The 25,565-nt window shown below is 41.7% G+C and overlaps 1 protein-coding gene across 1 annotated transcript in view; it reads left to right on the top strand.

Annotated features, from left to right (window-relative positions):
* The window catches only part of ARHGEF11 (Rho guanine nucleotide exchange factor 11), a 375,726-nt gene extending 353,568 nt beyond the window's left edge, over nt 1-22,158 (top strand). Inside the window, exons 38-42 of the mRNA XM_082275008.1 lie at nt 118-528; nt 9,400-9,495; nt 13,159-13,457; nt 17,300-17,492; nt 21,381-22,158. Coding sequence (XP_082131134.1) covers nt 118-528; nt 9,400-9,495; nt 13,159-13,457; nt 17,300-17,492; nt 21,381-21,430 — 1,049 coding nt within the window. The 3' untranslated portion in view covers nt 21,431-22,158. The remainder of the gene's footprint in view (nt 1-117; nt 529-9,399; nt 9,496-13,158; nt 13,458-17,299; nt 17,493-21,380) is intronic.
* Nucleotides 22,159-25,565: the final 3,407 nt, after the last annotated feature.

Raw genomic sequence — 25,565 nt, 5'->3', positions numbered from 1 at the left:
AACAGGCACTTTTCTTTTCTTACAGATTTTATACATTCGTCCTAATATTTATCAAACGAATGATTTGCACATCATTCTCGTTGACGACTTTGTAATATAATGTGTGTTTTCCTTTAGTCCAGCATCTCCGGGAGCTGATTCTAAGAAGCCTTTACCCCTTAAGGCACTCAGATTATGATGCTGCCCCTGTGGCTGAGCCAGAGGATGATGTCACACCCACACCATCAGTCACCGGTGGGGCCGGACACCCGTGGGAGGCAACGGCAGACTCAGTATTAGAGACATTAGTCGGAGACCTTTTGGGTGATCACAGGGAAGATTCACCCTCCAGACCTTCTAGCATTTCAGAAAGTGGTAGGTCTGTGGTGGACCTCACTAACCAGCACAGGAGAACATCTAATGATGGAGAGGAAAGTGCTTGGAACCTGGTGGAGGGCCACCCCCGAAGGACATCTCTCCTGCCCTCTGACACATCTGAAGCTACTTCTGAGGACCAAACTAACACAAGCTACAAGGTTGTCAGGAAAGGTAAGGAACATTAGGCACTTTTAGCATCCGTGTATATTCACTCAAGTTTTAGTCTTCTAGGTGACTTCTATGCAGGCTCTATTAAAAAGATATAATGGACAATTAGGTATTTGAAAAGGAGTAAGGTGGTTGTAAACCTGGAAAGTCAAATACAAATAGAACAGTAAATCTAATAAAGAACAATGGCACAAATCATTTGTTCATATTATGGCTGGTAGAAGAACAGCCTGTTATCCCCTCTCTATTGATTACACCACCACCAAAAAAAAAATGGTGGCGTCACCCCTCTTCTCTTTTCATTGACAGCCTGTATAATAAGACCCATGCATGAGCCTGAGTGTACGGGGCATGTCTCGTGCTGCTCCATGCCTTGCTGTGATAGAGATCGAAGCCAAGTTTACATTCACTTTCCTCTCTCTCCGGAGATACTGGTATAAAGCTCACAGAGAGCCAGCTATCCGAGAGCGGGAGATCAGAGAGGGGGAGAGGGAGAGAGAGAGGGAGAGAGAGAGAGAGACATCAGAGAGGGAGAGAGAGACATCAGAGAGGGAGAGAGAGAGAAATCAGAGAAGGGGAGAGAGACATCAGAGAGGGGGAGAGACATCAGAGAGGGGGAGAGACATCAGAGAGGGGGAGAGACATCAGAGAGGGAGAGAGAGACATCAGAGAGGGAGAGAGAGAGAAATCAGAGAAGGGGAGAGCGAGACATCAGAGAGGGGGAGAGCGAGACATCAGAGAGAGACATCAGAGAGGGGGAGGGAGAGACATCAGAGAGGGAGAGAGAGAGACATCAGAGAGGGGGAGGGAGAGACATCAGAGAGGGGGAGAGAGAGACATCAGAGAGGGAGAGAGAGAGACATCAGAGAGGGGGAGAGAGAGACCTCGGTGAGAGATCAGAGAGGGAGAGAGAGAGACCCCGTGAGAGATCAGAGAGGGAGGGAGAGAGACCTCGGTGAGACATCAGAGAGGGAGAGAGAGAGAGAGACCTCGGTGAGACATCAGAGAGGGAGAGCGGGTGAGACATTAGAGAGGGAGAGAGAGAGAGACATTAGAGAGACATCAGAGAGGGAGAGACATCAGAGAGGGAGAGAGAGAGAGAGAGACATCAGAGAGGGAGAGAGAGAGAGACATCAGAGAGGGAGAGAGACATCAGAGAGGGAGAGAGAGAGACATCAGAGAGGGAGAGAGAGAGACATCAGAGAGGGAGAGAGAGAGAGACATCAGAGAGGGAGAGAGAGAGAGACATCAGAGAGGGAGAGAGACATCAGAGAGGGAGAGAGAGAGACATCAGAGAGGGAGAGAGACCTCGGTGAGAGATCAGAGAGGGAGAGAGAGAGACCTCGTGAGACATCAGAGAGGGAGAGAGAGACCGACCTCGGTGAGACATCAGAGAGGGAGAGCAGGTGAGACATCAGTGAGGGAGAGGGAGAGAGACTTCAGAGAGGGAGAGAGAGAGACATCAGAGAGGGAGAGAGAGAGAGACATCAGAGAGGGAGAGACACGAGAGACATCGGTGAGAGATCAGAGAGGGAGAGAGAGAGACATCGGTGAGAGATCAGAGAGGGAGAAACATCGCTAAGGGATCAGAGAGGGGGAGAGAGAGAGAGACATCAAAGAGATACATCAGATAGGGAGACATCAGAGAGGGAGAGAGAGAGACATTGGAGAGACATCAGAGAGAGATCAGAGAGGGAGAGACATCGGAGAGAGTGAGAGACATGAGAGAATACAGCGAGAGAGACAACAGAGAGAGTGAGAGACATCAGAGAATGCAGAGAGAGAGACATCAAAGTGAGAGCCTCTGTGCATAGATGGGAGGGGAATAGTGTGATATTAAGTCTTAACCCCCCAAACTTTGGTACTATGCCATGCCTACAAATCAGCAGGTTTCTGAGGGCTACAACCAAATGAGGAAGACTTTCTGGGAGGTACACACAATTTGAATTAGGTTATAACGACATTATCTACGAAACTGTGCAAAAGAATGTGTTTTTAATAGGTTTACAACCACTTTAAGTCTTAGATGGTTTATATTTTTGCGGGGTTTTTGTGTGTTACTTCATATGTGGATTGTAGTGAGAATTTAGAGTGTTAGAAAGTACAGATTTGTTTCACTGCTTCCCAAACTTCCACTGTGTGTTGCTCATCAATTTGTGCCCCATTTTATAGACAACCCGTAGTTCCATGTTAACGCCATTCATCAAGACTCAGTTACATGCTTACATTTCTGTTTCGCAGATAGGATCTAATAACATTATTACACCTAGGAGTCAAATAGTACATCTCTGCTAAAGGTTTTGTTCTATAAATACAGAGCTCTATATTAAGAGGAACTGCAGAGGATCGCCCAAGAACTCTGAAGAGCAGATTAGGGAATGGTCTTCCTTTTGGAAACCAGCAGACATTCCCAAGCAATGTTATTTGGACAGCAGGGGGTACATTGACAGGTTCAGAGGCTACCCCTGCTTGGACATTTGACTTTCTCCCCTTCTTCCCATACAGCTTTGGATGCCTGAGTGGCCAGTCATCAGGCCTAAATGCTAGGGGAAATGTAAAGGTCTTTAACCTGTGGAGGCTTCAACCCAGACCTAACACAAAACTAAAACCCCGTACACACGAGTCGAAATTCGGCCGGGAATTTTCGTCCAACGACCGATCTGCCAATTTTCGCTTTGTTAGTATGATGCTTCCAACAACCGACTCCGACTTTTCGGCCGAAAAAATTCTGGTGTGCAGGCTATAAAATTTTTGTCCTCCGTCAAAACACGTAGGAGGAGTAGTTGGCTATTGCTAAAGAAATTTACTTTTCCGGCACAGTAATCGACACTAATGTCATAAAAATTTATATTGTTTATTGATAATTCATTAAAAAAGTTTATAATTGTATATACATCACCAAATTACATATAATTACAATTGTAATAATGTGGATATCCCTCAATCACCACTGAGTTAAGTTAATCCTATGAGAACCTTATACTTAGATATGATCATCATGTACACGGGTATAAATCCGGTGTTGAGGGAGCCACTGTAGAATATTTATCCTCTACATGTTTCGCGTTCAGATGTAACGCTTCTTCAGGAGAGTGTAATAAATTGAGAAAATATACAAGATCTGAAGAGAACAAAGGAAGAGTGCATGAGTACCATACAACATATCCTGAGTTTATACAATCCATCATCGGTCCTGAGCAAACGACCATCTTATCATGTATATTATAACAGTATATGAAACAGACTGTTGGTTGCTTACCAATATATGGTGTATGAATATCAATGACAACAGGTCACAATGTAGACCCAAACATGTAGAGGATAAATATTCTACAGTGGCTCCCTCAACACCGGATTTATACCCGTGTACATGATAATCATATCTAAGTATAAGGTTCTCATAGGATTAACTTAACTTAGTGGTGATTGAGGGATATCCACATTATTACAATTGTGATGCTATGGTCTGTTTTAGTCTTATTGTAATTATATGTAATTTGGTGATGTATATACAATTATAAACTTTTTAAATGAATTATCAATAAACAATATCCATTTTTATGACATTAGTGTCGATTACTGTGCCGGAAAAGTCAATTTCTTTAGCAATAGCTAACTACTCCTCTTACGTTAAATATAGAGGACGTAGCACATTTATCAAGAGTGTCCACAAGGGCCATCTTGTGGTGATACTGTATCACTTCACTCTGTCAAAACACGTCCGATTTTCGTGCAGTCAGTACAGATTTCGACAGGGAAAAATCTTATGAGCAAGTCTGGGCATGCTCAGAGAAGAAAGAACACAAAGAAAGCAAACCAACACATGACATCACTTCTGAAGTAGAATTTTGTCGTGCGGGAAAATTCGTGTGCAGTCTAGAGCACATTCCAACCAACAAAACACCACTCTGGACAAAAGATGGACGACCGGTCGGCGGAAATTCGTTGCGTGTGTACGAGGCTTAACACTTTGGAGTGGTCTACAATAGGTGGATAGGGAGTCAGATGAGCAAATGGAAGGTAATTATTAGTAGCACAGGGGGCAACCTATCCAATGAAGCAGTTACTTTGCCCTGATGTGGATAAAACATTTAGGACATACTAGCAATAAATATACACATGCTTGAGGAAAGTTGACCAATTCCAGGAGGTAACTGCAGATGTTTAGGAGCACATATTTGTATAAAGTTGGGAAGCATTGCCCAAACAGATATAGCAGATAGCTATCTAAACTAGGCCATCCTTGGTTACTAGTCCATCAGAAGGCTTCATAGACAACAGACCAGATTGTCTTCATTTATGGAGCACTGACACTGAAGAAGGCAACAAAGTGGCCCATTCTCACGATTATAGCTTATGCCTTAAATACATTACTTTAATACTTACTCCTATAGATAACTGGCTACATTTAATTATGTTCCCTTCTCTTTGACGTTGGTAACTCAGGGCAGATAATGGTACTTGGCGATAAATGTAACAAATCCCTACTACTGTTTGCACTGTAAAAAGTACAGTTGTCCATCATACTTGTAATATTACGGGTCTGTTGACAAAGATTGTTTGAACATTTATTTTCTGTTTTTCATTTCCTCATAGTTCACTTTAAAACAGTGTCAGGTTTTTCCCTCTGTTTTCCATTGGGGAAATTTGCTTTTACTTTACTTCCAACAGGAAGCAAGATGAACTCTCTTCAAAGTGAGGAAAACTCTCTTTTAGAGAGTTGGCGCCATAACAAGCATTTCTATTGGAAGATTCCCCTTATTTCCTCCTTCATAATGATGACATAAAATGTTGGATTTTTCCTGACTCAGTCCCGGTGACAGTGGTTACCGAGACAGATGGAGAGAGTGAATCTCCCCATTGGGGACACAGACAGTGATACAATTAAACAGAGGTTATACCCTTCCACAATCTAACCAAAACTAAAAAAGAAAAGTTTGAGCTTTTAGATACAAAATAAGTTGCTTAAAAAGTTGCATTGTTGAGGAGCAGTGTAAAAATGGTGGAAAACATTTTTTTCTCATCCATTGAGGGACACAAAGTCTTTAACCTTCAGGTCATACTGTCACCTACAGGAGGATTGGACAATTGCAATCAAGCTATAGGCCAGCCCAGGATAACCCCTCCTACCTTGGTTCGTAGGAGGATGCACATCTTTTCTTCAGCTCCGTGGTGTGAAAAACGAACCTATTTTTGCTAGAACCCTTTTTTCTTGGTTCAGTCCGGACTCTTCTACATCACTGCTAGAGCTTGTACCGGAAACTTCAGAAACAGTTGCTTGAACTGAGCATCACCCTGAGTACAGTTGCTGCCAGGTGAAGAAGTCTGATTGTCTACATCTGGGATGTATCCAGTGGACAAGGCTGGAAGATAAACTTCTGCCCAACACAGGATCCAATCTACCTCTCTTACCAAGACAAGACTTCTGGTATTTCCCTGATGGTTGATGTAGACCTCACAATCTCTATCATTGGACATGGAAGGCCTACTTCACTTGTGTGAGTTTTGGGGTTTGTACCGTAGGAGTTTCCCTGCCGGACGAATACTTTCTTCCCTGCAGCTGGGCCTAGACCCGTGTTAGGCTCTGAGAACTGTCCAAGTTCAGTTTTTTGTCTTTATCTTGATTCGGAGACCTTTGGCCTCTCACTCCTTGATTAAAGACCTTTGTACAGGGGGTCTCCCATGCAGCTCCCCCCATTCTTTCCCCTGTAGGTCCGTGGGATCTTAATCTGGCTATATCTGCACTCCAGAAATTGCAGTTTGATCCCTTTATAGCTTTTCTTTTTTTGAATTTTTTGCTGTACCGTGATTGTGGTGGAACGCACGTGAGTCGGGGAACCAAAGCTAGCGACGAGGAAGAGCAAGTCCTTATCCTACCACTGCCTAGGGGCATTGTGTGGGCTTATTGAGCTGGTGCCGGTCTGGGCACTGGGAACTACTGCAGAGTTGTTTTTAACTTTTTATTAGTTTATTGAAAGGTGTTGCACGATCACCTTTTCATTTGTTTTTTATGCCATTGATTGTCTGTGGGGAGGATGCTCCTTAAGGAGGATTGCCTTTAACAATAGTAGAGTTCTAAAATCCTATACAAATTTGCATTTACAGAAAGGCATGTATGGTCCCAGGGACCTGGGGGCTCTGGTGAGTGCATTTATTTTCTGCACGTGGTGGAGCACTGAATATTTTTGAAGAAAAACACGTATATTGCATAGCACAGTGTACGGTTACAGAGACTGTCACGATTTTTAGTGAACTGTCACAATTTGCAGTGGATTTTTATTTTTAAAGTTTTTTGGGGGATTCATTTGGTTTTCCTTTTTTGCTACCACCTATTTTAGATAGACATTGTATACAGTATGTTAGTGATCTCATCACTGAGGTCACAATCATTGGATTTTTATGTTTGATATCACCTGTTTTTCTGCATAACGTATTTGCCATTTTTTACATTAATCACATTATATCAGGCGGTTGTGTAGTCTATATAAGCCTTTTATTACTATTCACGAGGATACTTTTGCTGGGGGAGCACACAGTTAGATATTACATTGTATATGTATATAACAGCGCCTTACTTTACTAGAATATTTTTGTTTGTTGTGTGGATTACACTTGGTCGTTTTCTGCAAGTCGTTTTTCACGGTTTTGCAAAGGGACAAGGTGTTGGCGAGATCCAGGTCTTCTTGTCTAAGTTAGTTTTTGCCTTTCACCTCAACCAGGACATCGTTCTTTCATCCCTCTATTCAAATCCAGTTCACCAAAAGGAAATGTATCCCAATTGCCTGGATGTGAGTTAGTCTGTGAAAGTATATCTCCCAGCCTTTATTTCAGAAAGACTGACTCCTTTTTGCCTTCCCAAATGGTCCCCATGAGGGTTCCCCAGTTTTTTGCTCCACCATTTCTAGGTGACTGAGACAGACCATCATTCAAGCTCAAGTTCTCAAGGGTCAGGTTTCACCCTTTCCTGTCAAGCTGCAGTCTACTAGATCCTTCAGTGCTTATCGGGTTTTTTTTATAAGTGTCTGAACTGGTGGTCTTTTTCTGCAAATCATTTTTCATGGTTTTGCGAAGGGACAAGGTGTTGGCGAGATCCAGGTCTTCTTGTTCGTGTTTGCCTTTCACCTCAACCAGGACATCATTCTTTTATCCCTCTATTCAAATGAAAGTATATCTCGCAGCCTTTCTTTCAGAAAGACTGACTCCAATTTGCCTTCCAAAAATGGTCCCCATAAGGGTTCCCCAGTTTCTTGCTCCACCATTTCTAGGTGACTGAGACAGACCATCATCATCCAAGCTCAAGTTCTCAAGGATCAGGTTGCACTCATTCTTGCCTTCCCAACTGGTCCCCATGAGGGTTCCCCAGTTTCTTCCCATATGGACGAAAAATATATTTCCAATATATTTAGGGAACAATTTTTAGAAATATATTGAATATGGCCAAAATTGTAGCATTTCAAATATATTTCCAATATATTTTGGGGAAAAAAAAATAATTTTTTTAAAAAATATATTTTAAATATATTTTTCTTCCATGGGGGTTGCTCCACCATTTCTAGGTGACTGAGACAGACCATCATCCAAGCTCAAGTTCTCAAGGATCAGGTTTCATCCTTTCCTGTCAAGCTGCAGTCTACTAGATCCTTCAGTGCTTATCAGGTTTTTTTTTTTGAGTTTCTGGAAACTCATGTTTCCCAGATCTGCAAGACTACCATCTGGTCTGTTCGCGCATTTAAGCTCTACCAGGTGGATATTTTGGCCTCGTTTGATGCTCCAAGGTTAAAGACATACTGTGCCCCTCATTGGATTACAAGAAAATGATTTTATGGTGAGACCCCGTTCACACTGGGGCGACCTGTCAGGCGACCTGGTCGCCTGACAGGTCGCCGTAGGTCGCCTGGCATAGAGAAGCTGTGGACCCGTTCTAATAGGAGCGACACAAGTCGCTCCGACTTAGAAAAAGGGTCCGGAGCTTCTTTGGGGCGACCCGGAGCGACCTGCATTGACTTCAATGTTATGAAGTCCGTGCCGGCCACTCCGAGGTCGCGGTGCGAGCTGCGCGCCGCGACCTGTGAGGTCGCCCCGGGAAGTCGGATCGCCCCAGTGTGAACGGGGCCTCAATCCTCTCCTATTTCCATTGTTTTGGTTTATTTTTCATTATTATCAAAATAATAGAAAACCAATTGATATACCCTTTAATTTACCGTAACTTAAGACCATTTATTCTTGTGGACCTGCTTATTCTCCTCTTCAGTACCCTAGTTCCTTTTGGTGTTTCCACGTTTCTTCTTCCTGTAGCCCTTAATTTCTCCCCGTATCCTTTTTTGCCCCTTTGTCTTTCCTATGCTTTTTTATTACCTCTCTCTGTATTATTTCTATTCCCACTTTTCCTGTAGACCATACCGTTCCTGCAGGAAACTGATCTAGGTTTCCCTATAGAAAATGCAGAATGTTCAACTTGTGTGGGTGAATGACTATGGACATCTCTGTTATAATTGAAATCTCAACCACATCTGTTGCTCAGAGGAAATACACTGAAAAACAAATGTTAATAAATAACTAATCCAAGGGCTGTCCTACAATATACATACAGTACTTAAATTGTATTGAATGTGTGTGTCTCTATCACATTGCTGATTTAGTCACGACTTTATCGATCTCCTTATATCACCTACAGTGAATTATTCTTTCAATCAAATGTGCACACTAACGTTCTTTCAGCTGATTTTCTGTTTTATCTTCTAAATTTTTTATTTTTGTTTTGTCTTTCCACCATATTCCCCCTTCCTTTTTTTTTTTTTTTTTTTTTTTTTTTTTTTTTTACTTTTGTGTTCTCTTTTTATTTTATTTTCTCTTTTTCTGGTGTCTTCTGCACAGCTGAGGTGGTGGGCAATAATGATGTCATACCGTTGCCAGACAGCAGCCAATCAGACAGAGTGTTGCCGGAAGCTGGCGGCAGAACAGTTTTAGATGGTAAATCTTTTTGAGTTGTAAGAACGGCCAGGAGAAAAGGCGGATCGAGTTACCAAGATGATGCATTGCTGTCTATCCTCTTGCCATCACTCGTAGCATACAGTGGCATCACCCTTTGTACCCAAGTTCACGCTAAAATAAATAAATCAAAAAATAAAAATAATTTGGTAAAATATATAAATTACTTAAAAAAAAAATCTGTAAAACTTCCCTCAAATTTTTTTTTAAGTCAACTTTTCAACGGTGGTATTGTTTTATTAGTTTTGACAAGGCTATTTTTCTTTTCAGATTTGAACAAGTCGAAATTATTTAGATTATTTTATCATTGTGTATAATAAAGTGGTCTCATGTTTTGTGCTTTTTTTTTAAGTTTTTTTTTTTTTTTTAAATCTCTTTTTATAAATTTTTTATAACCAACAAAACATACAAACATAAAAAAAGAAAAATAGTAATCACAATATCAAAATCGATACTTCTATACTCTATGATAGAAGAAAGTTTTTTTATTCATTAAGAAACTAAAGTATAAGGTTTACTTATGTTTCAGCCCCCCCCCACCTGATTACAAAACGCAAGATTAAAGCAATAAAAAAATAAGTCCTCTTGTTAGATCCTGAGAAACTTGTTGATTCTAAGGTCCTAAGCATTCATAAGTTGGCATTAGCATTCAGCATTGAATCAATGGATGCAGAAAGCCGTCGGAATCCGAGGCGTAAGGTAAGTATTTTTTATGTTTTTCTTTCCCATTTTTTTTTATTGCTTTAATCTAATGTTTAGTCTTCTGGGTGTAGGACTGATAACTAAGCAGACTTTGTATTTTAGTGCAAGGTCCACGTTTAAGGCAAGACCACTTGGCTTTTGTTGGTGTCCTTTTTGGATGTTTCTGCTTTGGGAACCAGAGACTGTCATGATTGGTGAAAGCATGCAATTTCTTCAAATGATAAAAGCAAAACATTTAAAATTGCTTTGCTCATATTCTTTCATTCTTTTTTTATTTCACAAAGCACGTAAAAATTGTAATAAAAACCACATTGTCAATTTTTTTCTAAATATTACCAATATTGAAGACCTTTGAGGGACGTTTTACTTTTTTTTATGCTAATTTTACCAGATCTGCCTCTAGATTAATCCTCATGATTATATCCATCATCTACTTTATTTGTACAATGAGCCATGTGATCTAATCTGCACTTTAACTAAGCAGGCAGCTATTGACTTTTTTTTTCTTTTTATCCCCTTCACCCAATTTTTAATTGTATTTTTTATTTTTTTTTTCAAATGGTCATTAAGCTGTTAACAAATTGAGAGAGGCTAAATATAATAAAGAAGGAGTTTTTAAAGTACACATTGGGGTTGACTTACTAAAATTGGAGAGTACAAAATGTGGTGCAGCTATGTATAGAAACCAAACAGCTTCCAGTTGTTTTTTTGTCAAAGCTTAATTGAACAAGCTGAAGATTGAAGCTGATTGGCTACCACATCAGATCTCCAGTTTTAGTAAATCAATCTCATTGGGATTTAGCAAATTGAGGTTGTTTAGAATGGAACATTAGAACAATAGTTATAACTTATAAAGATATTAAAACGAGAGTTCAGTGCCATCTATGGAATTTAGATATTAGAAGCCATATTTACAGTCTATGGTCAAAGGTTGATGGATATTTGACCATCACGCCTACCCTGTATGCCCAAAAGTATATGAAAACCCCTTCAAATTATTGAGATCAGGTATTTCCAGTGAAGGGTACTGTTAATGTTACAGTTTAGGAAAGGCCCTTTTCTATTTTCGCACAAAGCCAGCTCCATAAAGGCAAATAGACGATTGCAGGAAATCAAGTGACCTGCACTAAGCCCCTGATCTCAACCCTACTCAACACTTTTCGGATGAACTGGAATGCTAGCAAGCTACTGTAGGCCTTCACATCCTCCTTCAATGCGGGACTTTACCTATGATCTTTTGGATGAATGGGTACGAATTGCCGCAGACAAATTCCACATTTTGTGGACAGTTTTTATGGCACCTTGCGGAAGGGGACAGGGGAAGGGTGGCAACCATATAAATGCCCATGGTAATGGAATGGGATGTCCATATAGATGTGATGGTCAGTAGTTCCTAAAGTTTTACCCATATAGTCTATCTTTCTAAATTGATCAAGCTAGTGTAAGAATTATTTTAATGTTAATAGGCTGTAGTCAATGCTTTACTGTAGTGCCCTTAGGATCTGTACTGTAGTACAGACTACAGTGTACTGTAGTGTCTTCCAGTTTACATCAGATGTATTGTGTATTTCGTTGAGGAAAGACAAAACAGACTTGACTTTGTGACGTGAATTATCAAGACTGTGTCTATAGCCTCAGTTGCCATTTGAAAGACACCTACTCGAGTCATATTTTCGTAAACAGGTGTCCAATATCTTTGCTTTTTACTATTTGCATGCTCAGGTTCAAATCACTTTATTTTTTAATTACAGGCATACCCCGTTTTAAGTACACTCACTTTACGTACACTCGTGAGTACAGACACAGCCTGGTCAGCTTGGCATGGCACTACTCCAGGTTTTTAACATTGGCGTCTATAGGAAATCTTGGTCAGCTTGACATGGCACTGCTGTCAAACCATAAGTGACAAGGATACTAAACTTAGGGAGCATTGAGAGGGGACCCAGGACTACAACATATCCTATTTGTGGCTGGCCAGCTTGCCTAAGTAATCTACCATGTCATAGTCCTGGATCCCCTTAACATGCTCCCCAAGCTTGGTGTCCTTGTCACTTATGGTTTGGGAGCAGTGCCATGTCAAGCTGACCAAGATTTCCTATAGAGCTAGTGTATTTACATGCATTGAGAAATGACAAAAGGTATTGCTTCACTTTAAGTACATTTTTGTTTTACATACATGCTCTGGTCCCATTGTGTACTTAAAAGTGGGGTATGCCTGTAGTAAATATGGATTACATTACGGTAAAGTCCAAGTGAACATGTGCTGATACTTTTGTCACCATACATTGCATGTGTAATATTTTGGCGACCAAGTTCGGACATGTTGAATCAGCACAATCTTCACTGATAGTATGAGTACTGCCTAATCCACCCATTAGCTTACTTCCACCACGCCATTCCAAATAGTCATGTTTCCTCCAAAAACGCATAAAAACAGTTGCCCTGTCTGCCATTCTGGAGCACATCGTCCACCTTCATATTGTTTTTCCTGAAAACATGAAACTTAGGTGGTCTGCCTGCCGGTTTTTAAGAAAGGGCCAGCTCAAACAAATGCAAATGTTCCGCACAATGTGTGTTCTTTTCAAGGGTGATGCCTCCTGATCTGCTCATCTAGCTTTGACATTTACTCTTCTCTCCACATAACTCCTGAGGTCTTGTCTTGTAGGCCTCCTAACTTCATGTTTCTACCATATTAACTTTGGAATGCTCAGATAGTTAAGACCCATCTAATCTGCTAATTTACTGTTTTGAACACTCAGTACAATTGGCTGAGAGATGAATTGAAATGCCACCTACATTTCTCCCATCCTGTTAAATATCATCGCCCCTTTTTGCCAGAAGTTCCTTTTTTGCAAGACTAAATGGTTGTTGCATGTATTTCCCTTCAAAATGGTGTTCCACTACACGTCTCTCACCTGGTCCTTTCTTGATCCTCCAAACTAGGAAATTTATTTTATGTGGTCATGCCAACTGTTCCAGCATTACCTCCACCTGAAGAAGAGCTGCCTAGAGAGACAGGAGAATCTAGGGAATACATCCAACCGATGGGAAGTCCATCTTTGCCAAAATCCAGAGAAATTCACAAGATCCAGGCTTGCTCTTCAGATGGCAATAGCCCCCCAGCACGAACCTCAGAAAGTGATGTTTTACACTCTGATTTGACTACAAATCTGGTTATTCAAGATGTTGATACGATCTTCCAAACAATTGAACAGCTAACGGCCAAATTACAAAGGTTACAGGTAAGAGCTTGTGACTTTTTAGCAATTTTATTATCTGAATTAAAAATATAGTGGATTTTAGTGGCATTCTTCAGAGTCCACTAAATGATGCAACCTTTTAAAGGTTGCATTCAAGCAAAACTAATATAAAGTGGATGGTAGAGGACAGTATTTTACTTGCAAAAGTTTTTTATTTTGTAAGACAAAAGTAAAACAACAACATACATTCTCAGGGAACATCGCCAAAGTCAGGTTCACATGAAAATACAATCAAGGCCCACATGTGAAGGGCCCGCGTGAGGCAGCCAATAGAAACAATGCAGTGTAATACAGGCATGACACAACACATAGTATAACTAAAATGTCCGTGGACCAGAACAGAGTCCGGGGACACTGTCAGAGCAAGTAAATACAAAACAAGGAACATGTGTGCAGAAGATAAGTGCCTACTGCAACCTGGGAAGGGGCAACGCCCCTAACCAGAACCCCACCAACTTGGTTTGGCATACAAAAACGCTAGGCGAAGATAGGTCCTGAGAAAGCTAGTGATACCAAAAGCCTAGAGAGAGAGAAGGCAAGACGAGGCCGCACAAAGGAGGAAAGGAAAGAAAAGAAAGAGCTCAAGAAGAGAAAGGAGAGAGGACAGAGATGCCAGAGTGGAGGCGAGAAGGGATAAGAGGAGATGAAACTCCTACCACCCCTCCTGTTAGAGTAGTTATGTGGAAGGAGGTGTGATGTACAGACACCAGGGCTCCCATATGGCCTCAAATTCCGCTTGCTTGTCCCGGAAGATACTAACCATCTTCTCCTGGGTCATGATCCAGGAGATTTTGCGTTTGGTCGCCCCGATAGAGACCGAGGGAGACTTCCACGCCCGAGCCAGGGTAAGCTTACCTCCCAACAACATAAAGTGAGAGGACAGTATTTTATCCTTTATGTGTACCTGGAAGGTCATTCCTGCTGTCCATAGATGAAATGCTATTGATCTATGGGTTAAATGATTCCCAGTATCAACCCATATGGTGTGAGCCCAGGTAATGGATGAAAAAGTAAAGCTGCTTACATAGGTGTGCTACCATTTATTCTTCCATTAATGTTGGATTTAGTCATGTGCTGGGAATTTTTTTTTTAAATAGTTTCTGGCATAATAAGTTATTAATAAAATAACACAAAGAATAATGGAGGAAATGAAAGAAAGAAGGGGGCTGAGTATATCTGTGACCAAGGGTTACTGCTTTTAAGACAAAAATCTGTACCATCATATGGTAAGAAGGTGAACATCCAAAGTAGGAGGTAGGTAATATTTGACCCAAGGTTGCTAAATTTTCAAAAAAGTAGGAATTGTATTTAAAGCCGAAGGTATGGCTATTTTTGCTTCGTTGCATTGGTCCAACGTAAGTATGTGTGTGCCATACCTGGCCGATTCCAGTGAGAACTGTAGTAGGCACTGCTACTGCATTGATTGTTGGTCGATTCCAGGTTTCGAGCAGATGTCCTTCTGCATAGTGAACACAGGAGGCCCAATTTTTCCGTTTTTTTATTTGTTAAAAAAGTTTGAAATATCCAATAAATTTCGTTCCACTTCATGATTGTGTCCCACTTGTTGATTCTTCACAAAAAATTACAGTTTTATATCTTTATGTTTGAAGCCTGAAATGTGGCAAAAGGTCGCAAAGTTCAAGGGGGCCGAATACTTTCGAAAGTGTGTGTGTGTATATATATATATATATATATATATATATATATACTGTATATATCTTTTTTTTTTTTTCAATTTCTTCTTACAATGTTTTTATATTGTTGATTTTAATTTGTTGCTAAACTAATATTGTGATATGTCCTATCCAGGTATTTGTACATTTGTTTTTCTGTGCCAACATTGAACTTTTTTTTCAGCTTTGTACAGTATATTACATGCCCAGATTAGTTCAGCTGTTCTTTTGCACCAGCTTCTATATGTATTAATCAGCGCTTGTCTGCCAATACCTGGAGCATGTTTATAGTCTGTGCCTGTTGCCATGGCACTCTGGAGACATGCCTGGCCGCTTAGGTTCCCTACTTGCATCTGTTCCAAGATGGCTGAATCGAATGCCTGATGAAGGAGCACACATGCTCCAAATGCACGCACCACCCGCTCCACCTTTCACCCAGATGTGACGTCTGCAGCTTCCTCTGAGCAAATCCGTGTCCCCAGAGGTGTTGGGAGCCACCAGTGCAGCTGACACCAACGGCGTCCTCTCAATCAATCACAGCACGTCCTCTCTTGGAATATTACACTACAAGCGATCACCTTCTTGTTATTCTGTGGGTTTTATCAATTATCCTTGCTGCTCCTCTTCTCTCTTGCATGTTACATGTGCCACCCGGATTCAGGGTGGAACATGTAACATTGAAGAAACATCACCTGAGGTGAGTACTCCTCAGCTAAGCCTTGTTGGGCACAGAGAGAGGGTGCTGGCAATGCGTGCACAGCATAAGAATACAAAACATTTTTGGATGGCTGCACTCCAATGCAACTCCTATTTATTGGAATAAATAGAATACATACAGCATAACAGAGGTACAGGAACATAGACCACTGACGCGTTTCACACTTACATCAGTGCCTGGGCATAACTACAACATGTAACATGTTCCTGCTTCTGCTGATCTTCCGCGTTCTGTGACATCAGGTAGGGGATCCTCTCCCCCCACCCGCCCACGTCATTCATTAAGTTTCCTTTGATTGAAAAAACAACTACCATCATCCATTGCAGCTGATGGCTTTTAGTTCTCATTGAACTGCGAGGGCGCTGGTGAGCACTTTTGTAGGTCTTTTATTCTTCCTGCTCTCAAGTAACTGCCTGCCCATATCATGTATGGGTAGACCACTATCTGCAGAGTCTGCAGGAGCCCTGCATTGCATCCATGATCTGCGGAGAGTCTGCAGGAGCCCTGCATTGCATCCATGATCTGCGGAGAGTCTGCAGGAGCCCTGCATTGCATCCATGATCTGCGGAGAGTCTGCAGGAGCCCTGCATTGCATCCATGATCTGCGGAGAGACTGCAGGAGCCCTGCATTGCATCCATGATCTGCGGAGAGTCTGCAGGAGCCCTGCATTGCATCCATGATCTGCGGAGAGTCTGCAGGAGCCCTGCATTGCATCCATGATCTGCGGGTCATGGGTGCAATGCTCTGCACTCTCACTAGAAAAAATATATATATATTTTTACCTGCAAAAAAGATGCATTTATTATTTTCTTGAAAAGGGGAATGTATGCTTTAATGAATGCAAAGCGTTCTCTCCTTGGATGAGGTGAAGACCACCACCCTGCACCTCCACCTTGTCCAATCAGTGAACGATTTGCATTCATTAAAATGATGCAGTGTTCTCTGTTTGTACTGGGGGTCAGCCAGGCATGGCATGTGCATAATTACATTGGTCCTTTTGAGAAGCGGATTGTCGGTGGATCCTTTGGGTGTGTCTGTTTTGAGCATAACCTAAACCAACCAGGTAAGAGAGGATTGTACAAAATACAAAACAGGGAGTGAAGGTTCCACTTTACGTTTAAAGGACACAAAGCAATGGCAATTTATATCTCTGAGTATGGTAAACCCATTTTCCTATTTAGTATTATGTAATCTCAGGATCAGGGGACATTTTTCAGGTGACCTCTGAGGCTCAACGGTCAGTCCTAAACTAAGTAAGTAGAATAAAAAAAAGGAAGAAAGATCATGCACAATCCAGTTGTAATAATTTAATACAAAGTATTAAGATTCATGCATAAGCCCAACAATGACTGGGTCTCAAAGTTTCTGTTCAAAGTAGACAAAGGCACTTCAATTTGCTGGGCAATCCACTATAACATACTTTTTGTTTTAGGAGGTGGAGTCAGCACATCAGGAGCTCTTAAGGTCTTTGAGAAGAAAGCCCCCAGAAGATATGTCGCAGGAGCCGGAGCCAATGGTGGAGGAGGACAAGCAGCCTGAGATACAACACGGGTCCAGTGTCAATCTCCATAGCAATTCTCTCTTCTTTGTGAAGAACAGTGTGTCTGTGTCAATCCATCGAGACAGTAAGTGGAATATGATAGATAGTTTTCTTTGTACTTCTGCTGTTTTTCATTGGACCGGTAGGATGTGAAATGTGATGGGGTTTAATCAGTAACCTCTATAACTTAATTTATATATTGTTTAGTAACGGGAATTACAGGCCCTGACCCAAAGTAAATATACTGCAAATGAAGTTATGGGCCCTTCTCATACTTGTCCAAATTAATTGATCCAGAAACCACTGAATTAGCAGAAAAATTGATTGCATACTCATAAGATTACCAGTGGCTTCCTCAAAATTTCAAAGCAGCTTTCCTTTCAAAGACAATTGTACCAATAACGAGCCTAAAGTCTGGTACACACAGTGAGTTTTTTCTGGGGAGCTCGCTGTACTAACTATGCAATATTAGTACAACAATCTCCCCGCTGAGCTATTGTGTTTTAAAAGGGGGACTGCCTGCCCCCCCCCCCCCCGCCAGAACATACCAGTCCGCTATGGCAGCCATTGGTCACTGATTGGATGCTGATCCGACGCTGATTTTCCACCATGCTCGTTTGATAGAAGCTGGACAGCCTGCTGTACACAATGGCCGAATATTGGCTGGTTTCTGTTGTACTGCCTAATACTGGCCAATATTCGGCCAGTGTTTACCAGCCTTTAGCCTAACCGGTCCCCAACACTCAAGCTACCTCTAACTCCCTGTACCTGTATCCCTTAGATCAGTGTCTGACTTAGTCCGGGAGTTGCAGCCTTGTTATTGAGTGGAGGGGGTATAGTAATCGGTAATGGCGAATACTAAACAGTTGAAACGTTTTTGTCATAGGTCGATTGTATTCCGTACGTAGTCTATCGATTCCTATAAGCTTGTCAATGTTAAAAAGGTCGAAAACAGGAAAAAAGGGGTTCTGACTTTTTCCTGTTTTCTATTAATTGCCTGACACTCTTAACATCACCCGCCACACAACCATTCCTCCTGTTTTCTCCATATTAAAAAGGTCCGTCACCCAACAAAGGTCATACCAGGACCAGTCCAGTTGTTCCAAGTAAGGTTTTAAAACCTTAAATATTGAGATAGGTACTTTGACCTCTACATCAAAAAGGGCCTGGAGTCACATGGTTTGGCTTATGGATAGCCTTTCTCCATAGAAAAAGGGGTCTACTTACAAATCCGAGACTTCTCCTTTATTAAGGCCTATGAAGAATAAGGCACTTGTGTACTTGTGGGTCAACCACTCACTAAGTAGAGAAGCAAATACGAATGACAACTTCAGAGCATTGTGGCAACTCCCATGTTTATATTCTGACAGGTCCCCTTTACATGTAACTGATCTTAATCTAACTTCGCACACGTGTGAAAGTAATTTTTCTTGTAAATTTTTACATTTTTACATGCTTGCTGTCATATTTACAATATATGGCCAAAAAGTTCTGAACACCTGTAATTTGTTGGATGTCCCATTCCAAAACCATGGGTATTAATATGGGATTGCCCCCCTCCCCCCCCCTTTGTGGCCATTACAGCCTCCCCTTTTTTGGGAAGGCTTTTATGACTTTTCACAAGATTTTGGAGTGTGTCTATGGGGATTTTTGGCCATTTAGGCAGTAGAGCATTTGTTAGGTCAGGTCCTTATTTAGCTAGCAATTGGCTTTCCAGTTCATCCCAAAGGGTTTTAGTAGAGTTGAGGTCAGGCCAAACCAGCCAAATCATTTCCTTATGGTATAAAATATTTTTATAGCCTTGCTTAACCACTTGCTGACCCATCCTTTTTCTGAAATTTGTTGCTTACAAGTTAACATTAGTATTTTTTGATAGAAAATTACTTAGAACCCCAAACATATATTTTTTTAGCAGAAACCCTAGAGAAAAAAATGGCGGTTGTTGCAATATTTTATGTCACACTGTATTTGCACAGTGGTCTTTAAACGCAATTTAAAAAAAAAAAATACACTTTAATGAATATATATAATATATATATATATATATATATATATATATATATATATATATAATATATATATATATATATATATATATATATATATATATATATATTTAAAAAAACAATAGTTACACACATTTTGTATAATGTGAAAGATGATGTTCCGCCAAAATAGATGTTCTGAATAAATAGATAACTAACATGTCATGCTTTAAAATTGCGCACGCTCGTGGAATTTCGACAAACTACGGTACTTAAAAATCTCCTTAGGCGACGCTTTAAAATTTTTTACAAAATTGAAAATTTGTTTGTTCAGTCCTAAGTGTCTGGATGTATGTTGTCAACATCCCAGTTTAATATAGCAAAAACATAAAGTCCATCTACCCAGGAGAATCTCTTTTTTGCTATTAGAAATTTTACAGGTTACCTGTTTAGAGTTACAGGGGAGGTCTTGCTCTAGAATTATTGCTATCGGACGAACAATTGCGACAATACCTCACGTGTGGTTTGAACACCATTTACTTATGCGGGCTGGACATAGGTATGTGTTCACTTCTGCGTGCGAGCAAGGAGGGATAGGCCCCTTAAAAAAAAAATTTCATATTTATTTTATTTTTTATTTTTACACTGTTCTTTTATTTTATTTATTTATATTTTTGATCACTTTTATTCCTATTACAAGGAATGTAAACATCCCTTGTAATAGAAATAAGCATGACAGGTCCTCTTTATTGGGAGATCTTTGTCATTTGAGAGATTTTTGTTATTTTAACCTTAAGAAAAAAATGAATGGCCGAGAACTGGAAGTGACGTCATGCTTCAAGGGCATAGAGCCAAGTGAGGGTCATCTTGCCCTCACTTGACTTCCTACCAGTGGCAGCCTATCCATTGGGGGCGCAGAGGCGCCGCGCCCCCTATCCATGCATCCGGCCCCCTAATCTACATGCAGGACACCGGACGCATGGATTCCAATGGGGTTTTTTTTTTTTAAGCACGTGATTAGAGCCAGAGGCTCTGAAAGGCTTCAAAAAAGGGTGGACTCGGGGCGCAGTGCACTGCGCCCTGAGCCCTCCCAGTTGTGTGACAATAGCGAATGAATATTCGCTATTGTCACACGGATTCTCTTCCTGGCCAATCAGGAAGCGGGTCCTGAGACCTGTTTCCCGATTGGCCGAAAGGAGAAGCCATGTTATTGGCCAAGGAGGAGGAGGGAGGAGACGCAGGGGAAGCCCGACCCACGGAGGAGACTGAGGTGGAAGCCGCCGCCGCTGCCTGCCAGTCCAGGGTGAGTGAGCCGGCGACCACGGAGATTGGTATGGTGTGCGGGGTGGAGCTGGTGTGGTCGGGGGGGGGGGGTGTATGGTGTGGTCCGTCTGCCACCCCCCCTGCGGCCCATGGAGCACCAGCCGCCACTGCTTCCTACCTAGCTATCAAAAATGCTCGGTAAGCGGTGGAAAGGGGGCACCTCTCCCGCTGCCTATAAAAGTGATCCCATAGCTAATCCGCCGCTGTGACCACTTTTATCAGAAAGCCGGCTGCCTGCTGTAAATAAAGATCCAAGGGCATAGAGCCAAATGGGGGGGTCATCTTGCCCTGACTCGACTTCCTGCCCAGCAAACGGCTGCATCGGATAGTTTCTGGGCTTAACGGGTGACTCCTGTAAGCTCGAAAACTACCAGGAAGTGGCAGGGGGCAACTTTGCCGCTGGGATCACTTTTATCAGAAAGCCGGCCGCTTAAGGGAAAAATCGAGCTGCAGCCGTAACGGTATTTAATGTCAAAATCATGGTGTATATTCCCAGTTAGGCGGTCGGCAAGTGGTTAGAAGTAGGAGGGACTTTGAAAACCCTCCTGGAATCCCCAGTTACTACTTTTCTAAGTACTGTTTTTATTTGACATGGTGATTTTCAAATTTTTTTCCTTTTAAATTTATTAACTTTAACATTTGCTTTTTTTCTTTTTTTTTTTTAGGCCTTACAGATCCACGCGACAATGCTTTAAACTTCCCTATGGGCCTTTAACGTTGTGCACAGATGCCAAAAACTGCTAGGGTCTCTACCACTACTGTTAAAGCTCCCTTCTGCTCAGAGTACCGCCCCTGAGGAGCGGGGCACTTGGCATTTTCGGGTGCGGATAAACTGCTGCCAGTTTTGGACGAGGGCACTTTACAAATGGAAGCCTGTACTGAATAGCCAAAATAGGACTGAGGGGGAGAGACGATGTTAAAAACTTTTGGAAGAACGAAAGAAAAACAAACTGGAATTATTATTTTTGGAAGAAAACACAAAGCATGTTAGCTTAATAAATTATAAATATATATATATAAATATATGTATAGTTATATACCTATTTAAAGAAAACGACAAAAAACGACACTATTAATGGATTGAGTTCTAACAACGAAAAAAAAAAAGGGGTTTGTGGCACCCCGTTCCCTAAAACCACGCATGCTGTCGATTATGGCTCTCCCGCTTAAAGGCCCTGGCGGAAGCGAGACCTCTAGTGGACGGTTTGTGAAGTGGGGAGAGATTCTGTGGCTTGTGATATCCCTCTGCACTGTGGAGAGTCTGTTCTGTAGACAATGCACTATTTCCAATGACAAGAGAAGCCCCTTGCATCTGCACACCGGGCTCCCTCCTTTGTTTTTTTCTGTATAAATATGTATGTATGTGCTTTTTTTTTATTTTGTATATAGTTTTTTTTTTTTCCGCCCTCTCTTCCGACTTGTAATAAAATAGGCTTTTTACCACTGCTGTTTTCTATCAAGTCAAAATACAGATAAAAAAAGGATGCATTGTGTACAGTCTGAAATGTTAAACTACTGTGTACTTCCGAAGGGTAGGAGTTTTTTTTTCAGTATTGTGGAGGCTACCCTAAAATATATACAATTGGGCAAAAAAGTATTTAGGTAGCCACCAATTGTGCAAGTTTTCCCACTTAAAAAGATGAGAGAGGCCTGTAATTTTCATCATAGGTATACTTCAACTATGAGAGACAAAATGAGAAAAGAAAAATCCAGAAAATCAAATTTTTAACCACTTGCCGACCGCTCACTGAGCTCGTACTGCGGCAAAGTGGCTCATTATCGTCCAGCGACGTAGACTTACGTCGCTGGACTCCTCCCCTTCTCGGCGGCGCGCGCGCGCCGCCGGAGGCTCGCTCCCGCTGTATTCAGACACAGCGGGAGTCGGGCCAGGGGAAGAGAGGTGGTGATCACTGCCGCTCTTCCCCGATCATCAGGGATCGAGTGAGGAAATCCGCCCACTTGTGTAAACAATGCGGGCGGATCTCCTCTGTGGCAGGCAGGGACAGATTACAGGATTCAGCATAGCTGAACCTGCGATCTGTGTCTGTGTCACACAATTCCCTCCCCCCACACACGTCCGTAAGCATGAGGCATACATTTAACCCCTTGATCACCAATAAAGTTAACCCCTTCCCTGCCAGTGTCATTATTACAGTAACAGTGCATATTTATAGCACCGATTACTGTAGTAATGTCACTGGTACCCCCAAAAGTGTCAAAAATGTCAGTTAGGGGTCCGATCTGTCCGCCGCAATGTCGCAGTCCAGCAAAAAATCGCCATTACTAGTAAAAAAAAAATAAACAATAAAAATGACAAATCTTTCCCGTAGTTAGTAAACGCGATAACTTTTGCGCAAACCAATCAAAATACGCTTATTGTGATTTTTTTTTTTTTCCAAAAATATGTAGCAGAAAACAAATTGGCCTAAAATGTTAAAACATTTTGATTTTTAAATTTTTTGGGGGAATGTTATATATCAGAATGTAAAAAATATTTTTTTTTCAAAATTGTCGCTCTTTTTTTTAAAAAATTAAAAATCGCACAGGTGATCAAATACCACCAAAAGAAAGCTCCCATTGTGGGGAAAAAAAGGACATAAATTTATTTGGGTACAGCGTCGCACGACTGCGCAATTGTCCGTTAAAGTAACGCAGTGCCGAATCACAAAATATAGCCTGGTCAGGAATGGGGTAAAATCTTCCGGTCTTAAAACGGTTATAAATACGCTCATTGAGGGTTTTTTTTTGTTAAAGTCATGTAGCTAAATACATTTTGGCCTAAATATATGACAAAAATTTAATATATTGGATATTTATTAACTGTCAAAGTAGAAAATGTCAATTTTTTGCTAAATTTTCACTCTTTTTTTATTAATATCGCAAAAAATAAAAAAGTGCAGAGGTGATCAAATACCACCAAAAGAAAGCTCTGTTTGTGGGAAAAAAAGGAAGTAAATTTCGTTTGGTTAAAGCGTTGCATGACCGCGCAATTGTCCGTTAAATTCGCGCAGTGCCAAGTTGAAAAAAGTGGCCTGGACGTTAAGCAGGAAAATCCTCCGGTCTTAAAGTGGTTAAAGAAGAAGTTACAGGTCTGTGAGAGACCGAAATCTTGCTTGATTGTAGGTGGCCAAATACTTATTTTACCAAGGAATTTACCAATTCATTCATTAGAAATCCTACAATGTGATTTCCTGGATTCTTTCCCCCCCTTCTGTCTCTCATAGTTGAAGTATACCTATGATAAAAATTTACAGGCCTCTCTCTCATCTTTTTAAGTGGGAGAGCTTGCACAATTGGTGGCTGACTAAGTACTTTTTTGCCCAACTGTATTTTTTTGTCTTGGATAAAGCAGGGAAGCCTAAGACCCCACCTGTCTGGTTTACATAACCGAAATGTAAGAGCCACAACAATTGTGATCAATTCTAGAGTGATATTTTATTGAATTGTCAATGGAATTAAAGAACCAACGCGTTTCAAGGGTCAAATCCTAAAGTCAAGGACTGATGCTGCACTATGCACAGATATTAATAGTTGATGGGAGATCTGTATACACTACCAGATCTCTTTCCTGAAGTTATTAGTCAAGCCTTGACGAAGGGAGAGTGTGTGAACCCTCAACATGTGTTTGCTCATATTATTACTCTGCTTTCTATCACTTTGCTTTGTTACCCCTACTGGCTTTCACATATATGGATTTCTTCAGGATCCCATCCTATGAATTGGGTGCTCTGGAGTAGAGGGCTGCATTGGGTTTGGGCTCCCGCAGGACCCAATGCAAATCTTGCGGGAGCGGGCGGTTTTATCTCTCCTGTGGGCGGGATTGGGCGATCAAAAAATGTTGCAGAGACCCACGGGGAATGGTGCAATTTGGTGTAACGTATTTTCCAGCGTATAAGACGACTTTTTTTATAATCAAAAAATATACCCCAAAATTTTGGGTTGTCTTATACGCCAAGTATTGTAGCTTCAGCTAGTTACAGAACATCCCTATTAAAAATGTTAGCCTGCTGGATGTGTATACAGTACCTTTGGCAACTTACAGAACGCTCCTGTGCTGAGACAATCACAGCATGTGGTGTAATCTAATAATGCATACAAAGCCTGCTCGGATTGGCTGAGTCAGAGAGGCGGGCTTATACAACCTTTGCCAATCCGAGCAGGCTTTGTATGCAATAATAGAATACACCACTTGCCGTGATTGGCTCAGCGTGGTACATAGAGTATTACAGCACAGGGACGTTCTGTAAGTAGCCAAAGCTTACTGTATACACATCCAGCGGGCTAAACTATTAATAATAGAGAAGTTCTGTATGTAGCAGAAGCTACAGTACATATTAGGGCACATCCAGCGGGCTAAAATATTTAATAGGGACGTGATGGCTCCACTGATGTTATGAAATGGTGTTGCCTCAGAAGAGGGGGTAGTCTTATACGGCGAGTATAGGGCAAAACCGCAGGAGTGGACACAAACATTGCGGGTGCGGGCGGGAGTGGACACAAACATTGCGGGTGCGGGCGGGAGTGGACACAAACATTGCGGGTGCGGACGGGAGTGGACACAAACAATACGGGTGGGGGCGGGAGTGGACACAAACAATACGGGTGGGGGCGGGAGTGGACACAAACAATACGGGTGGGGGCGGGAGTGGACACAAACATTGCGGGTGCGGGCGGGAGTGGACACAAACAATACGGGTGGGGGCGGGAGTGGACACAAACATTGCGGGTGCGGGCGGGAGTGGACACAAACAATACGGGTGGGGGCGGGAGTGGACACAAACAATACGGGTGGGGGCGGGAGTGGACACAAACAATACGGGTGGGGGCGGGAGTGGACACAAACATTGCGG

The sequence above is a fragment of the Pelophylax lessonae genome, assembly GCF_965119305.1.
Source record: "Pelophylax lessonae genome assembly, chromosome: 13".
NCBI lineage: Eukaryota > Metazoa > Chordata > Amphibia > Anura > Ranidae > Pelophylax > Pelophylax lessonae.
The sequence above is the reverse complement of the archived record's forward strand: the minus strand, read 5'-3'. Positions and strand labels throughout refer to the sequence as shown.